The sequence below is a fragment of the Planococcus citri genome, chromosome 1 (assembly GCF_950023065.1).
Source record: "Planococcus citri chromosome 1, ihPlaCitr1.1, whole genome shotgun sequence".
NCBI lineage: Eukaryota > Metazoa > Arthropoda > Insecta > Hemiptera > Pseudococcidae > Planococcus > Planococcus citri.
The window spans coordinates 53,886,580-53,903,246 of NC_088677.1; the positions used below are offsets into that span (position 1 = coordinate 53,886,580).

The following is a 16,667-nucleotide window of genomic DNA, read 5'->3' on the forward strand; positions in this document are numbered from 1 at the left end:
TAGTTCTTTCGTATCTCTGATTTTTTAAAGCTTTTGCCCTTACTGAGTCCGCTTCCTTTAACAAAATTGAAATTTTCAAGTAGGTACTGTCGTTACAGTACAAATTTTTGAACGTTTTTGCTCTTTTTCTTTCCTTTTTCAAAATTATCCTCCAGAAAAAATATCATTCAAATTCTAAAATTTTAAAAGCTACAAAATGAACTATGTACTCGCATAAAAACATAATTTTTATGCCTCTAGAGATACCCCCAAATTTTCAAATTTGAAAATGGATTGTCAAAAAACCACTCTTGAGGTATTCCTTCCAAAACCGACTCAAATGTGGATAAACTTGTTATACATATCGAGTATAACACACAACTCGATTTTTAGCTGCCCAACTTCATATTCACGCCTTGTGGAGCAAATTCAAAATTCTGGAGAAATTGTAAAATAGCGCTGGAGGCTCCAGAATGGCTGGAAATGGCAAAATTTGGATTTGGGGGTTAATATCAGTTTTAGGATTTATTTTGATAATTTTTACTGATCAAATACGTACTTTTTTTTTTAAAAAGCATAAATCACAAAAATAATCCTTTTTGGATTTTCAAAAATTCGCCAAAAATCGAAAAATGAACTTGGGCAGCTGAAAATTTGGATTTGGGGGTTTTAGAGCATGCTCTTTCCAAAAATCGCGGTCCCCTTCAAATCGGAGGCGGACACCTCAAGAGGTTCCCTTGTAAGCATTTTTTTGGATGAAATTTTGCACAAAAAAACAAAAATTTTGATGGTTTATAAAAAAATTTTACTCCCCCTTCTCCACCTAAAAACTGTCCATGAAAGTGGTTTTGTAAAAAGAAAATAGCATTACAAAACGAAAATAAGGAAAATGGGCCCTTTATGTGCAAATAGGCCCCAACTTCATTTATATCCCGGTAGGCTTTTTTGGCCCAGTCCGCCCCTGTATGTGTTGTTTAAAGTAATACGTAATACACGTAATACAAAAAGCAATATCTTCTGCCTTACATATGGCTATAGTCAACTTCATTCACACGAGATGGGACAGCCGGACAGGACGAATAAGCAAAGGACAAACACACAACAAGGATACCTACAGGCTACGCAAAACCTGCTGGTTGTGTGAACATCTTTCACCTTTTGGTTCGACACCACTGATCAGATGTTACGCATTTTAACATTCCAAAACATGCAACACTGGTTTCTGTTGTGAGGTATACTGTATGGTGTATTCGATGGATTAAGGCTTACTGCGAAATTTCGTGATATAAAAAAACACTCTGAAATTGAGTCACGTGTTTTTGAGTTTAGAATTAGAGTTCACAAGTTTCATCAGTCATTTCTTTTTACGTTGATGTGAAAAATACTCAGTAGTTCAAAGTAATTCATCAGTTTTGTGGGCGATGAAATATGCCTGGACCTTATAAGAGGAAGAAACATCATACAGGTGACACTTTTTATAAAAGAAAATACAAAACGAAACACCGAGAAAAAGATTTAGATGAAGTAAATAAACGTGAAATCATATCCATATTATTCATTTTTTAGTCATGTTTTAAAAGCTAAACTAAACTACCGCTATTGTATGTTGAACAGGTTGATCATGATTTGAACGAAAATTCCGAACAACTTCTTCATCAAGAACTCAATCCTGAACTACCGGGAGAAGGACAGTTTTATTGTATTCACTGCGCGTAAGTTGTAATATGGTTTCTCATTTTAATTGTCAACAACTGTTGATTTTATATCGAACAATATGTGTGTTATTCAGACGTTATTTTATCGACGATTTCACGCTGAAGCAACATTTCAAGACGAAACAACACAAGAAACGTATCAAACAACTGGAAACCGAGCCATATTCGATCGAAGAATCCGAACGAGCCGCCGGCTTTGGTAGTTTTATTCCTCCGAAGGAAAGGGAAATTGTAACGCAGAATACTGAGTAAAAATGAATTTCCACCTGATTCGTCAAATTACTAAATTTAAATCCGTTTCATTACTCAATTCGTGCGCTTGTCGCTCGTCACATAATTATTCTCCAGCGACTATAACAGAATTGACGCGGTATTTATACATTGACCATGATAAACTTCAAAGCGATAAATTGGAAAATTCGCTTCGTTATCGCAATTCATCGTTACAAAAAGTCGACATCTCTCGTTTGAGATTTTTGGTTAAAGCTTTACGCAAGCAATCGACGTACAGGGATCAGATTAACCAATCGTTGAACAATGTCACTTCTGAAATAAAAAAATTACAAGAAATTATGAAACCTCCTAATGATGATATCCTGCGACGAATAAGTCTTTGTGAAAACAAAATGACGTTTATGCTCCGTCAAAAAGAGGCTATTAATCAATATTACAACGAGTTGAACAGTTTAGTATTGAACGAATATCTTTCTGTTCCGAACGATCTTCACGAGAAAACTCCGAAAAATAAAATAGACGTAATTTTTCAATCTGAAAAAACCCGCTCGCCATTAGCCCATAATCATTTGACGATTGGTGAAAAGCTCAAGGTGCTCAACTACCTGAATTCAAGTTACTACTTCTTACGAAATGATGCAACCTTGCTCGAATTTGCATCTTTGCGTTATTTCTCGAATGTGTTGCAAAAGAACAAGTTCCAGTTGTTTTTGAATCCAGATACTTGTAATAACTTCGTCGTCGATGGTACTTCTGACGGTAACATTGACAATTTCTTCAAGCTGGAAGGAGATAAATACAATTTAGTAGGTTGCTCATCGTTCAGTTCATTTTGCGCTTTGAGGATCGGTCAAAGTGCCCATACGAAGTATTTACCGGAACGTCATGTCACTCAAGGACGTAATTATACCCCACAAACTAGATATAAATCTGAAGATGGACTTTATTCGGTATTTCAACGTTCCGATGTACATTTCGTTATCGCATCAGAAACCGAAGAACAGATGAACGGTGAATTTCATAGAACATTAGACCTACTGAAATTCGCCTACGAAGAAGCCGAATTGGATTTTCGCATTTCGTATCAACCTGCTAATGATCTGCTACTTGGTGAAAGCTTGCGAGCTAATATTGAACTGTATTCTATCTATTTGAAAAAATATGTCGAAGTTGCTCATATATCAATGTACGGCGATTTCGTTAGTAAACGGTTATTTATGTTGTGTCATGATAAAAATAGGAAGTATGAATTTTTGAACATTATCGATGGTGTAGCAGTCAGTTATCCTACACTATTAGCCTACTTACTCGAGCGTTCTAACGAAAAACAACTACATATTCCTGAATGTTTGCGATCTCTCATGTATAAAAAATTGTGATGCGTGCGATTTGTTATATCAAATAAATTGTTTAAAATAGCGTAAAAATTCATTTAATATTTATATTAGCGCATATTACCGGATAGAACTTTTATTTATTTCTCGTAAAAAAATATATATATTATATAATAAAATAAAAGATAATAATTTCGTGATTTTCACATACATATATTTCTGTATTACTTTGATACCTTCGATGTATTGAAATTAAAACGACGATCATAGATTTCAATTTACGTTGCGGGAAGAACATCGCATTGTTGTTTCAAACAGAGCTGAGCAAATTTAGATTTCAACGTCTGGCGCAGTTCTTTACGTTTCTCATTGATGCGACTCATGCTGGATTTATATCTCTGTATTTCTTCCACTGGAATGACACAATCACCGATTCGGTGATCCTTATTAAGTTCTCGATCGGCAGATGTTTCCTGAAAATGGATCATATTGTGTAAAAAAAAACCAGTACGATACAAGCTAAAAAAATTAGGTAAGAAAATACTCAAGTATACCGTCAACATTTGTTGAAGACTTTGACTGGCGGAATCAAGTATAAGAATACTGTTATCGTTATGATCGTAATTCGCCGTACTCCTCTTCACGTTGTGATCTCCGCTTCCGCCATCTCGTATATCGAAATTACATTCTTCTGTGCCTGAATATAGTAAACATGAGTAGAAATTAGAAAAATTAAATTTGTGAAAATTTTTTCACATCAAAATAGTAATACGGACCTTCGTGGTTGCAGAATCCTTCGGAACAAGCTACCTCCGAACTATCCACTGAACTTTCTCCGCTAGCATTGCTGCTCATATTATTATTATCGGCAGACCCGTACCCACAATCCATTTGGGTGCCGGTACAACAATCACACGGCGCGGCAGCGTCATTTGCACCGTTACTAAGGCTACTTATGTCACTGGTATTACTGCTGTTCTTAAAACTAATATAGTTATTGCTGGCATTTTCTTTATCGCTATGATATTTGGAATAAATGGAGCTGCTGCTTCCACTACTATTACTATTCGTATCACTAAATTCGTTAATAGGACGGCAAACGGTACGTGATTTAATATCTTTGCTATCCTGCTGTCTCCTGACGTTTATACCGGCAGTGGTATTGCATTCTCTCGACGTAACCGATGGTTTCTTTCCTTTTTCGAGATAGCGAGCGCGAGAATCAGCGTTATTAGATGATTTCACGCGTTGATTTTCCTTGTTTTTCGTATTATTACTGGCTCCCTCGTATTTCGAACAATAACACGAGTCGTCTTTCTTTTCGGAATATTTCGACGGCACGTCGTTGCGAACCTATGTTTGAACAAGAAAACATTCATATGATTGATGGACATTGAAACTAAATTTAGGTTCAAATGAAATGGCATATCTACGTACAATTTTCATGATTCTATCGTTACTGATTCTATAAAACGATTTAATGTTGCAACTTTTCTCATCATCGCTGTCATTCGATTTCTCTTCTTTCTCGGAATATTCGTTTTCATCTTCGTCTTTATCTTTTTCATTTTCTTCTTCATCGGAATTTTGTTTTTCTTCCTGTAAACGAAGATTAAAATTTGTAACAATTCTAATTAACGTCATTTCAAATATTACAAAAAAAAAATAGAATTCAATGAATCATTTTTTCTTCCACAGTATTCTGAAAATTACAATAAATGAAAGTTGAGCAAAAACACAATTACAATCGAACAATAAACTTTTGAAGTGACCTTCAAAATTTATAAAGGCATTTGATAAATCCGTCGAATCCGAAGGAATCACACGAAATATTTCAACTGTATTGTAATTTTCATTCATCTTTAAAACAATATGAGAGTGATTTTCACGTGAATTTACCTCGTCGTTGGAGAGCTGAGTATCTTGTGAAGCGTTCATAGCAGCGGCAGCATTTTTTCTTTGCTTCTTTCTACGTTTTTTCAATTTTTTCACCTGTTTTCGTTTTTGTTTCAGGCGATCTTCGCGGCTAAATTCTTGAAACAGTAATTCCAACTGAGAAATGCCCTGTTTCATTTCTACAGCCAACTGTTTAAACAAAAATGGGAAAAACAAAAGGTCAACTCAGAACAATACATCTTTGTTAAAATTGTAACAAAGCGACAGGTACCTGAAAATTGGTAGACAGTGCGTTGATTGCTACTAAAGCAAGTAACTGACAGGTAGTTTGTTCTTCACGTAGTCGTAGCTGTATCCTGTGCACTCTTTCGTACAGGCATAATCCAACACATACCAGTACTTCTTCTTGAGCGATTTCTAAAGTTTTAGCGTGCCTTTCGCGGCGACTATGAAAAAGTGAAGAATATTAGATACGTACATATTTAAAACTGGCACTCGAGTAATTTAGAGAATTTTTAATCGGAAGACCGCTTACTTTCCCAGCAGTTCAGGTTCAGCGGCGAGAATCAACCCCATTATGTAATCGGTTCTTTGATCAACGTGAATATGATTGTTTGGTGAACACCTTCTGATTCCGGCATATAAAGACGGTATAAAACCTTTTTCCTTGACAGGTTCTGAACTCGAACTTGGTTCTCCGGTATTCGAGGCATTACCGTTTTTCTCACACGGCGTAGCAGAAGTTGATGCGTCAGCATTATCATTTTTACGTTCTTCTGGTTCGTCGACGAGTAACGAATAGGCTTTCATTACTTTCGTTCGGCATTCTGTACAAAACCTACGAAGAAAACACGAAATAATAAATTGTGTTTCCTCCAAAGAAAATTTTCATTTGTAATGAGAAGATTATGTTACCTGTGTTTCTGCAGATAAGTCTCTAACGTATTTAAAAGTTGAGAAGTATCAATAGTGGCCACTTCTTGTTTACAAAATGGGACCATGCAGTCCCACAGCGCTCGCCAGCCAGATCCAAGAGGTGGTCTAACATAACGTTGTGCGTCTAGCGAGTGTAAAGCGCAACGACTGCTTTTTTTAGAACGACTCCAAGACGTTGACAGACTATTAAGCTTTGCCCTGTGCGAAAAAATTGCAATTTAGACACTGAAACGGAGAACAATGAAAAAAAAACACAAAAATACTCACGTATGGTTATGAAACATGGCCCCGATAACATTTGGCCATTTGAAAACTTCCTCTGGGAGAATTAGCACTCCATCTAGGGTCACTACTAACGGATATAAACCAGATCTTCCTGGGCCAGTTTTCATTTGGTGAAAAAGGCGTTCGACACTGAAAAAATTTCATCATTAGAAGACAGCAATAGCATAACGGAAATAACATTCTAAGAATTATCCACAACAACGATACTAACAGATCGAAGATAGATCAATACAAAAGAACCGTTACAGTGATAAAGGAAATGCAAAACAATCAAATGTTGTACAATACGAGAGACAAAAAGTTGAAAAACAATTAGGCAGCGGAGATACCTACCTTCTTCGACATCCTACACATGGGACAATTTCACTGACAATATCTAATATTCGCTTGCAGCTAACTTGAAAGGCATCTTTCAATTCCTGTACATTCAACATACTAAATTTCCGAAGAAAAAGTTCTTTGTCTTTTCCTCGTATTTTGGGATATTCACACATGAAATCGACATCGATCAAGTCCAACACCATCTGCACATAATACAACATACATTGTCAACAATTTCATAAATAACTCGAAAAAAAAGCCATCAAACTGAAATCAGTTTGAAATTAAACTATTTGGGAAGTTACTTTCTTTTTGATATGTACCGTTCATAATGCAATGTTACATTGCTCTATACCTTGATAAGAAGGTAATCAAGGTAACACCTTAGTACACGGTGAATCAAACTTTTCACTGGTAATAATAATATTGGATGAATATATATGCGGAAGTATCATCTATAGAACCGAAATTTTACTTACAGTTAGTTTTTCATCGATAACCAAAGGCAGCTGCCTTTTTTCCAGTTCTTCGTCGCCGTCTTTAATAACATTTATTAATTTGGCCATCTTACAAAAAGTAAAGAGTTGTTTAGATTAACACATGAAAATAACGATTAAACCACTGCTCACAACATAAACATTTAACTCATACGAACAATAATATATTAAAGTAGAACACAAATTTGAGACCAACTTTAAGAAATTGTAATAAGAATAATGTTAATTTAGTGAAAACGATGACAAAATTTGTGATTTTTAAAGTGATTAATACACTCCCGTTATTGGCTTGAATCTTGTCTAACCGACCTAACATCACCATTCACGTATTCAGTGTAGTTAGGATTAAAAATATCTCCGTGTCTGGTGTGTTTTTCGAACTTTCTTGAAAAAATCGCTACGTCGACGTGACAGAAACACAATGCATGCAGTAAATTTGCAAAATCGTATTAAAAACAGCTTAAAGTTTTGTAAATCGAACTTTAATATATTTAATTTCATCTGTGCACTCATCAAACTCTTTTTAACCTTCAGAAATGCCCCAAAGACATTTTTAAACGAGAAATTTAAATTTAAATTTTTTCCACCGTTTCGGCAATATTTTTGACGTTTCTTTTTTATGGTACACTGAAATAAAAATCGTTGAAGCAGTGCTGCCATTTGATGGAATCTTTTCAACGGAACTTTTCAAACCCTACACATTCGTTTTATCAAAACATTTTAGTATTAATTTGTTTTAGTCGTTAAATTGTTATTAATTTACCTCTCGCTTACTTATTTATTGCTCGCGATCGGCTATCTTCAATGTTAATCATGTTCGAACTTCGGTAATCCTTACCAACTTTCACTTTTAAAGTGGAACTTTTGAATGAACTTTCATTTTTTTGGAAAATCATTCATTAATCTGCGATAAACGCTTGTTTCAAAAATGTTCTCGAAGGAAGCGCGGATTGAATGTTACAGAATTCTGGTTTTTCAACGAACGATGAGGTAAATAAATTTTGTTTATTTGAACTTTACCTGTACAAGTACAACTTATATTCTGTTTTTGTTACTTGGTTTACAATATTATTTTTTGCGATATTTAATGTGGTGAGAAAAATTAGTTGTTGGGTTGATTTTAATTTAAAGATGGTATTTTTCATGTGGGTATTTAAGTCGTGAGTCACCCATAAAATTACCTAACAGGCTAATTATGCTGAGTACGTTTCCTTTTCGACGTAGGTATCTAAACTTTCTTTGATACGTGAACGTATATATTTCTAAATGACAAAGTACCTAATCAATACTTCTACCCAACGGTAAAAAACAAGTCACTATTATGTTTTCTTCCCGGTTCTATTCAATTCTGTTTCTAAACGAACATTTCTTTTAACAGTGGAAAATGTCCATGTTCTTTTCATTTTGAAAAGTGTTTTGTGGCGTTTATAATCGTTTTGTAATTCCCAGTTCCCAGAAATTTGATAAAGTTAAGTTCCTGCGATTCCTGGTTATTTTAAGTTTTGAAAAGAACACGTCCAAAATCGAGTTGATTAGGTACACTTCCTATTGTAGACAAAAAAGTTGAAACATTTCAAATTATCGTAATGAGAAAATGAGAAATAGAAAAAAGAATTCGAAATTATTGTGTTTGAGTTGTAGATCAATTTTATCGTGTATTTGGCTACATTGATTTCCACGATATTCCATTGAGGAAAATGCTGAATGCTCGATCTGTGTTCTGTGATCTTTTAAACTTGAATGAAGGCTAAGTTCGTCATTTCGTTAGCTGAAATTCAGTTCATTTCATTACACCATTGAAGGAAGAAATCGAGCTCAAATAACGTAAAATTACTTACAAAACGTAACCCTTCCCCCCCATCCCCTATCTGAAACGAATCTCCAAATTCGTCCTTTTTTTTCAACGAGATGTATTTAACTATTGTTAATTATAAAATGAATGCTTGAGAACTTTTGAAAGAAAATAGTCTGTGGAAATTATCAAACGATGAAAACTATTCTATAAAACTCACCAAGAGGAAGAAAACTTCAACTTGCAGCATTTTAATTCATTCACAACCACATTTTCCTCCTTTTTGTTCTGAAATTATTCTAATGATGCTTCAAAAATTATACCATTTTATTTTCGAATTATCTTCCAACTTTGAATACCGTTGACATTTTCGACAGACGCGTTAGGCGTTTGAGGGAAAAATCAAAGTTTTGTTTTTAAGCGTGAAAAGCTGCGATTCTACCTACCTATCAAATTAATTTTCAGTTTTTTTATCGAAGAATACATCTTTATTCGAAAAACTTGGTGATTATTTTCGCTCAAAATGAGCGAGAAAATCTGTCTGAAATTTCTTTCTAGAGAAAGTTCAGCAATTGGAATGCTCTGTTTATTCTTAACGCGCTCGTGTACGATGAAAAATTACACCAAGTTATGGACAATTGAGCATTGTTTTAAAAACAATTCTTAAAAATAGACACTTTATCAGGTATTCGGTAATTGGCAATCATTCAGAATTTTCTGCTACTTTGTAACACGTTTACTTGTAAAAAAAAAGTACCTAATCATTTTAATTCGCCGTGTTATGAACGAAAGATTTGGACTGCGAAAGCTGAGATTTTTTTTACTTCGTGGCACATTTACGTGTATCGATTCAAAGATAGGTTTTTGAATGGTATACTTTTCATCTACGTTGTTAGGGAACCTAAAAGGGGAAAAAATTACTCCGACAGATTTATTTGTTCAACATTACGGGAATTTAATTAATTTATTTGCATAGAGCAATTTCAGTACCTGCGCTAACTTCCTTAAATGCGTTCTTCTTTGAACCATAATGAAAAGTATGACGTAATAAGATCTATAATAGAGGTAACGCCCACTCAACTTTGGGGTGAGAGCGGGTTTTAAATTGGGATAAAAGCTCGTCCTGTAACAACTATAGCCCAGCTCTTCTTTTTCATTCAGCAATATCGCATTATTCATTAACTGTTTCCCCGACGAGCTTTACACGTACGTGGATTTTTTTCCCTCGTATTTTAGTACACTAAAAATACACCGAGGGATGCTGATTATTTGCATCGAGGGTTAAAAATTAACTCGACTTTTGCGTCAAGTATATATCCACTATCTACATATTTGTTCGGAAAACTGCTGCCTATGCTCGAAACACCATGAAAGCTGAGTAAATTCTGCAAAATTGTACATATAGCGATGAGCTTATAGGACTAGTATACGTATCAGAATGAAAATGCAAATGATTCGTTGAATAAATGGTATTACGAGGGAGGTTTTTTTTCCTACTGGTCGAGCAATTCTATTCGTATATACTCGTAAGAAAAACAATTATACTACCGTCGTCGCGTCGCTGGAACTGTCACTATACAACCAACACCTTTAGCTATTGTTCTAAACTGTAGTGTTTATGGTGGTCGGATGGTTTGTCTTTTGAATTTACCACATTAATCATCGATGGTGTAGCGAACCCCAGCGACAGTATTTAAGGCGCCACAATGTAATCGTCGGTACTTTAGACTGAACATTGTTTCTATTAAATACCACTAAGCAGCTTAGACGGTCGCGGATTTTCAATTAATATTTCGTCCAATTCTTTCTCACTCAGTCACTCGTCGCGAACGATATCATTCATAACCAAATATGAGATTTCAATATTCGCGGAATCTTATTGTCGTCTTGTATATATAGGTATCTGAATACTAAAATCTTCTATTTATCCGGCAAATTTTCCTCTATTCATTTCACGGAATTTAGATTTCAAAGGTGTGGACATTTCAATGAATAACCATAACTCAGCTGCATTTCATTTAATTCCTTTTCCTTTGTTTTTTTTTTAGAGGAAAGGGGGGGGGATGGAATTGTTGAATGATAATGCAGAGCGGGTAAAAGATCGCAGATTTTGGATTCGGTCTAAACTTCTCAACCCCCTCCCTCGCTTCTTCATGGGCTACAAAGTTCTATAGTTGAGAAATTTTCAAGAAAATTAAAGAAATGAAAAATGTTGGTATTATTGCCAGAGGTCTCCTCAGGTAATTTCTCACAAAAGGTGGAGGAGGATACGGATAGAAAATGGTAATTTTTTGTGTGTTTTCCTCAATGATGTGAGGTAGGCCCACATCTAGTATTTCCTAGAAGAAAATATCTACCAGAACCAGAGCATTTTCTGAATAAATATATCTTGGACTGAAATAAAGAAGTGGGCCAGCGGTATTGAACGTCTGCATGAATGTCTGAGAGGAAAATTTGCTCTGGGATTTTCCCATAGGGAAGCAGAAATTTGGACAACGAGACAAACTGACGGGGGTGAGGCCGGCCAATAATATTAATATTATAAATCAAAAAAAGCCTTCTGATGCGTCTGATATTCCAAGATAAAAATATTACTAACAAGCATTATTGAAACTAGAATAAAAGACATGCTAAAATGAAATTAATTTGTGTAGGTAAAAAAAAAAGAAATAATAAAAGAAAAACGAGGCATGCGACTTCAGATAGTTATTTAAGCTGCAAATGTTTCATAATAATTGCTTTTGGGAGGATAAAATTAAATTGATAAAAAATCTTTGTGGTGCAGGTGAATCGCAGATTTGAAATAACCGGTTGGAATGTTTTTTCTTACGAGTTGAAAATTCCAGATTGGAAAAAAAATCTAAAAGCACCGAACTATAGAGAATCTCTGGATCAGTCCTCGATTTTGCTCATTTTTTTTTTACAAAAGTAATGGGACCTTCAGAGCACTGCCCAAACGAAAAATATAGGTTCCTAACTTCCCACAGTTGAAATTTGAATTCCCTGAAATTATCAAAACAATACTTAATTGCATAAAATTGTTGAAAAAACCAAATAAGTAGGTGTAGCGAAGTTATTATCAAAAAAATATATGTATTTCTGATCACATTCAAATTGAAATTAAATCGGAGGCTCAATTTGGCATAAATATGTAAATAGGAAGCCTACGATTTTTGAGGGGTCAATTTCTTCCTGAAAATATTGAAATGCACAATTGTTGAAATGTGTGATTGAAAAGCTACAGCTTTAGGAATTATCTTTCTAAGTAAGTCATATTGTAACTACCAACCTACTGATTTTTTTTTACCCAAAATGTTTCCAAAAGAACGTCCTAGTCGATTTTTTTTAAAAAATGTTTTCCAAAAATTTTAATATTGGAGGAGTGGGGCTCTGGGGTAGAATCAACTGTGTAACTTAGAGATGACTTTTTACGGTATATTACAAAAAAATAAAAAAAAAATACTAATTGTATAATTTGAATGATGGTCTTAATCGATATCACTCGAAAGAAAAAACAAAAACATGTTATTGGAACAAATTGCTTATCTTCAAAATTGAAGCGACGAATTTGATTAAAATTTCCACATTTCGAGTGCTCTCAATTTTGTGTGTAAATTTTAAATTTTCAAATGATGTTTTCTCCTTCAGTTTTGAAAATATAGGCAATTTGTGATAACATTTTTTGTTCGTTCACTCTGGTACCATTACATTAGTTAGGGTTAGGGATGTCTTTTAAATGATACAAATATTTTTTGGTATCTGTATTGAAAAAGTTGCATCATTTGCGAAATCAAAAATTAGTCAATTTTTTAAAAATTTGCTTAAGCCTGAAATAAGAAACTGTATAATCAGAATGATGACCTAAAACGATAACGTCCTGTGTACCTACTTCACAACTTTCTTACTGTTTCTTGCTTCCTTAGCCATGTCTAAAATAAGGTATTCACTTCACGTAATTGACATTCTTTCTTTTGCTTTTTTTGGTATGATTCAAAGTAAACGTCCAAATGCGATTTTATACAAATAAGTTCATCATTCTGGATCCGTAATGTTATATTGACCATTTCGATGTCACATCTGTACATACATATATCTATATCTACCTACATCTGAATATTTCCATATCAAACGCCACTTTCCCCGAGGAACACCAAATGGCTCTTTTTACTAGCGCTCTGTACTTTCGTAAAATATAGAATTCCATTATGAAACATCAGTCGGTGTATTATTGGCAATTACTGCTAGTGCCGAGAATCGAAGACCAATGTAGTTTACCTTTATTGAGGTTATACCCAAGCTATATTTTCAAACGGACTTGGTATGAGATGGAAAAATATATTTATGTATATTGATTTTTTTTGTACTTATCATCGGTTCACTGAAAGAAAAATATGTAGAGATATTTTTTGCTTAGTTTTTCAAATTCTCATGTCTTATGTTTTCACGTGCAGACTTGGCGAATTATAACAATTTATGATCTTTGAGACCTTAAAGTACTCTACTTAATCGGATTTATATCCTCAAATGGTTTGCATTTGCATAATAGAAAGAAAATGCAAATTATATCTGTTCATTGCCACAGGTGCCTTAATAATACTTATTTAATTGTGTAGTTTGAAGACGAAGGTGATTCGTTGCGAGTACGAATTAGGTATTAATCAATCAGAACTCAAACGCCAATTTCGCAAAATCTGCATAGTGCATAGTGCATACCTACTTACTGCATAGGTACATTACATATGTACAAAGGATAAGGTATTCTACTTCTACGATAACATTTTTTGGAAGAATTAAGAAGAGAGATTCTAACTGTTCTGTAGGTAGTACATACTAAAAGTTTATAATCTTCGTGACTGACACTTTCTGCAATGCCAAAACATGAATTAAATAGAGGAATACTTACTTTACTTGTCCCAGGAATTTAAATAATCAAAATTCATGTATGTACGAAATAATCTCTTAATTAATTAAATGGGCAGCATCTTAGGAGATGAGAAAAATTATATGTAGAAAGTTACGTATGATTATTTGTATTGTGAAGTCATACACTAGGCAGATGATGTGACATTATGCATTTTTTAAACGAATTTTTCTACGCTCTTGTGAATTTTATCATCGTCTCGAATGTTGCATGATTTAATTATTTTTTCAACAATCGTAAATTTACTGTTTTTATAAATAGACGCTTACGTGTACCTACTTTTAAAACTTTTTTTTTCAAATTTATTACTAACCGAGTTATAAACTTGTACTGGAATATAGTAATGTTGATTCAGTTATAACTACATTATTTAAATTTGGTAAGTACCTACTTGCGGAAATTGGAAAATATCTTATGTTCTCCTTTTGTTATACTTTGTTGATTGTAAATGTAATGTAGGTACGGCTTCATCGGTTGCTTTGCTTCGTTTTCTAAAGAAGCTAGACGACCGTTAAGTTTGTCTGTTCGATGAATAATTGAAGCAATCTAATTCCCCAACTTTTCCTGTATAGTATAATCAATGCTATGAAATCTAAAATTCAAGTTGAAGGAACTTTGTTTATAGGATGATGATATGTATAAAATTGCACACAATATCCAGTACCTATTTGTTGACCATTGGTGAGATTATTTTGGCCAGCCTCTCTTCCTCCCTCCATTGAGTGATGGATAGCAACTAGGACTCGCACATGGTTCAAATTAACGTGCTTTTTGTCTTACAATGGAATCTTCGCAGTTCGCAACCCGTCTACTTCGATTGAGCTGAAATTTAGTTCACTGAAAAATTATGTCAATTTACCCAGACCTCTAAATAAAATTTTAAATCTAATTTTTCCCTTTTTTGTAAATTTCTGAAAATGGTGGAAATAGCCTGCCGGCGCGGTGTCTTAATTTTCTGCGAAATAAAAAGTACCCAACTGTGAAGATTGAAAACCTGTAAATCGGTTTATGGACTAAAGTCAGTCCTCCGAATCAATTGGCGCTATTTTCAAGCCGATCTGAAACCTCCAGATAAAGTTGAGTATGTTTCATCCAGCTATTTAAAATTGCTCTAGAAAACGTTGTAATCAATTTTGGCAGCTGCAATTCAACTTTTACTAGAGGCTGCAGATCAGTTCTGAAATAATGGTTCAAAATGAGATCTCGCCCACTCATAGGCAATGTTCACCCAATGCGGGGAGGGGGATTTGAAGCTCCGTGTTTCCAGTACAATCTCAAGTTCAATCGATCTAAAAATTCAACACAACGATCTTGTAAGAAATGCAATCACAGGTTCAAATGTAGTTCTCCGACGTTACCTTTTTTCAAATTCCATCCTCTTACTTGAACTGTATCATATAAAATTGAAACTTTTCCATTTAAAATTTTTTCAATTTATTGCAAAATTATTTTTGTCCCAATTGCGTGTTTTAAAAATATTGAAATGAAACGTTGAAGATCGCTGGGTGGAAGTGGCTGCGGGATGATATTTCAAGAATAGCCCAATGTAAGTTTTTTGAGATCACAACCCCCCACCCTCACCTGCTTTCTATTTGTACTTATAGAGGTCAAAACAGATGACACCAGAGGTGCACAATTTTCACAATTTTGGAACTCTTGCATTATTAAAGAAAGTGCATTTATTGGAAATTATTGAGGGGGGGGGGGCTAGCGTAATAAGGTCATGTCTTGCAGTTCCAGAAGATAGTATCTGAGATTCTGCATCAACCTAAATCATTGCTGTCAAAATCCAATATCATATTGGATTTGGGTCGTTCTAAAGCCTCCAGCGATTTTTCGATTCCCTTCAAAAGCTTCAATTAATCATTCAAGGAAGGCCAAAAATACAAATTTGGTCGATGCTCATTAGGTACCCCCTTGACCATTTCAGGTAGTTATTGCGAACTTCTGGGCGCGCCAGTTCAAAAGTAAAAGTAGAATTCCAAAGAATCTGCTTAGGAGATAAAGATTTAATGTTTTTCACATCTTCTGGAATTCACAAATTTGTTGATAATTCACTTTTGAACTGTCCTTCTTAAAAGGGAGGTGCCCCACATGACATTCACCGATTTCAACGATTCTTGCATCATTGGATAGAGGACATCGAACATAGTCTAACCCCAAATTTTCAGCTGCTGAAGTTGATATTTCAGCCTTCCAGGGCAATTTCTCGATTTTCACATTGCAATTTTGAAAAAATCGAAAAATCGCCCTGGAAGGCTGAAATATCAACTTCAGCAGCTGAAAATTTCACCGCGGGTTAATCTTATCATATGTATTGAAATGTCCCAATAATATGGAAGGTTTCTATATGCGACCTGCGCCGACCATTTTTGCCCAATTTTTCATTTCTACGAGAAAATCAAAAAATCACCCTGGAAGCCTGAAATATCAATTTCAGCAGCTGAAAATTTCACTGTGGGCTAGTCTCATCATATGTATTGAAATTCCCAAATAATATATGGAAGGTTTCAATATGCGACCTACGCTGACTATTTTTGCTCAATTTTTCAAAATTGCCATGTGAAAATCGAAAAGTCGCCGTGGAAGGGTGAAATATCAACTTCAGCAGCTGAAAATTTCACCGTGGGCTAGTCTCATCATATGTATTGAAATGCCCAAATAATATATGGAAGGTTTCAATATGCGACCTACGCCGACTATTTTTGCTCAATTTTTCAAAATTGCCATGTGAAAATCGAAAAATCTCTCTGAAAA

The 16,667-nt window shown here is 34.5% G+C and overlaps 4 protein-coding genes across 7 annotated transcripts in view; 3 read left to right on the top strand and 1 right to left on the bottom strand.

The window, feature by feature from the left end:
- Positions 1-1,248: 1,248 nt before the first annotated feature.
- On the top strand, positions 1,249-1,964 carry LOC135832782 (zinc finger protein 593 homolog). The gene is made up of 3 exons (XM_065346256.1): positions 1,249-1,503; positions 1,594-1,691; positions 1,769-1,964. The coding sequence occupies exons 1-3, from the start codon at positions 1,408-1,410 to the stop codon at positions 1,944-1,946; spliced, it is 372 nt and encodes a 123-aa protein (XP_065202328.1). The 5' UTR covers positions 1,249-1,407; the 3' UTR covers positions 1,947-1,964.
- On the top strand, positions 1,949-3,355 carry Slimp (Seryl-tRNA synthetase-like insect mitochondrial protein). The gene has a single exon (XM_065346253.1). It carries the CDS (start codon positions 1,949-1,951, stop codon positions 3,305-3,307), a length of 1,359 nt encoding a protein of 452 aa, XP_065202325.1. The 3' UTR covers positions 3,308-3,355.
- LOC135832777 (gametogenetin-binding protein 2-like) lies at positions 3,345-7,505 on the bottom strand. The gene is made up of 11 exons (XM_065346252.1): positions 7,180-7,505; positions 6,713-6,903; positions 6,362-6,508; positions 6,074-6,292; positions 5,694-5,996; positions 5,430-5,604; positions 5,162-5,347; positions 4,700-4,861; positions 4,039-4,615; positions 3,817-3,959; positions 3,345-3,735 (listed from the first exon to the last, which is right to left on the bottom strand). The coding sequence occupies exons 1-11, from the start codon at positions 7,264-7,266 to the stop codon at positions 3,541-3,543; spliced, it is 2,385 nt and encodes a 794-aa protein (XP_065202324.1). The 5' UTR covers positions 7,267-7,505; the 3' UTR covers positions 3,345-3,540.
- Positions 7,506-7,917: 412 nt separating this feature from the next.
- Positions 7,918-16,667, top strand: part of rdgB (retinal degeneration B) — a 38,178-nt gene continuing 29,428 nt past the window's right edge. For all 4 annotated transcript variants that reach the window (XM_065346251.1, XM_065346247.1, XM_065346249.1 and 1 more), the window contains exon 1: positions 7,918-8,187. The gene's annotated coding sequence lies outside the window, so the exon portion shown is untranslated. The remainder of the gene's footprint in view (positions 8,188-16,667) is intronic.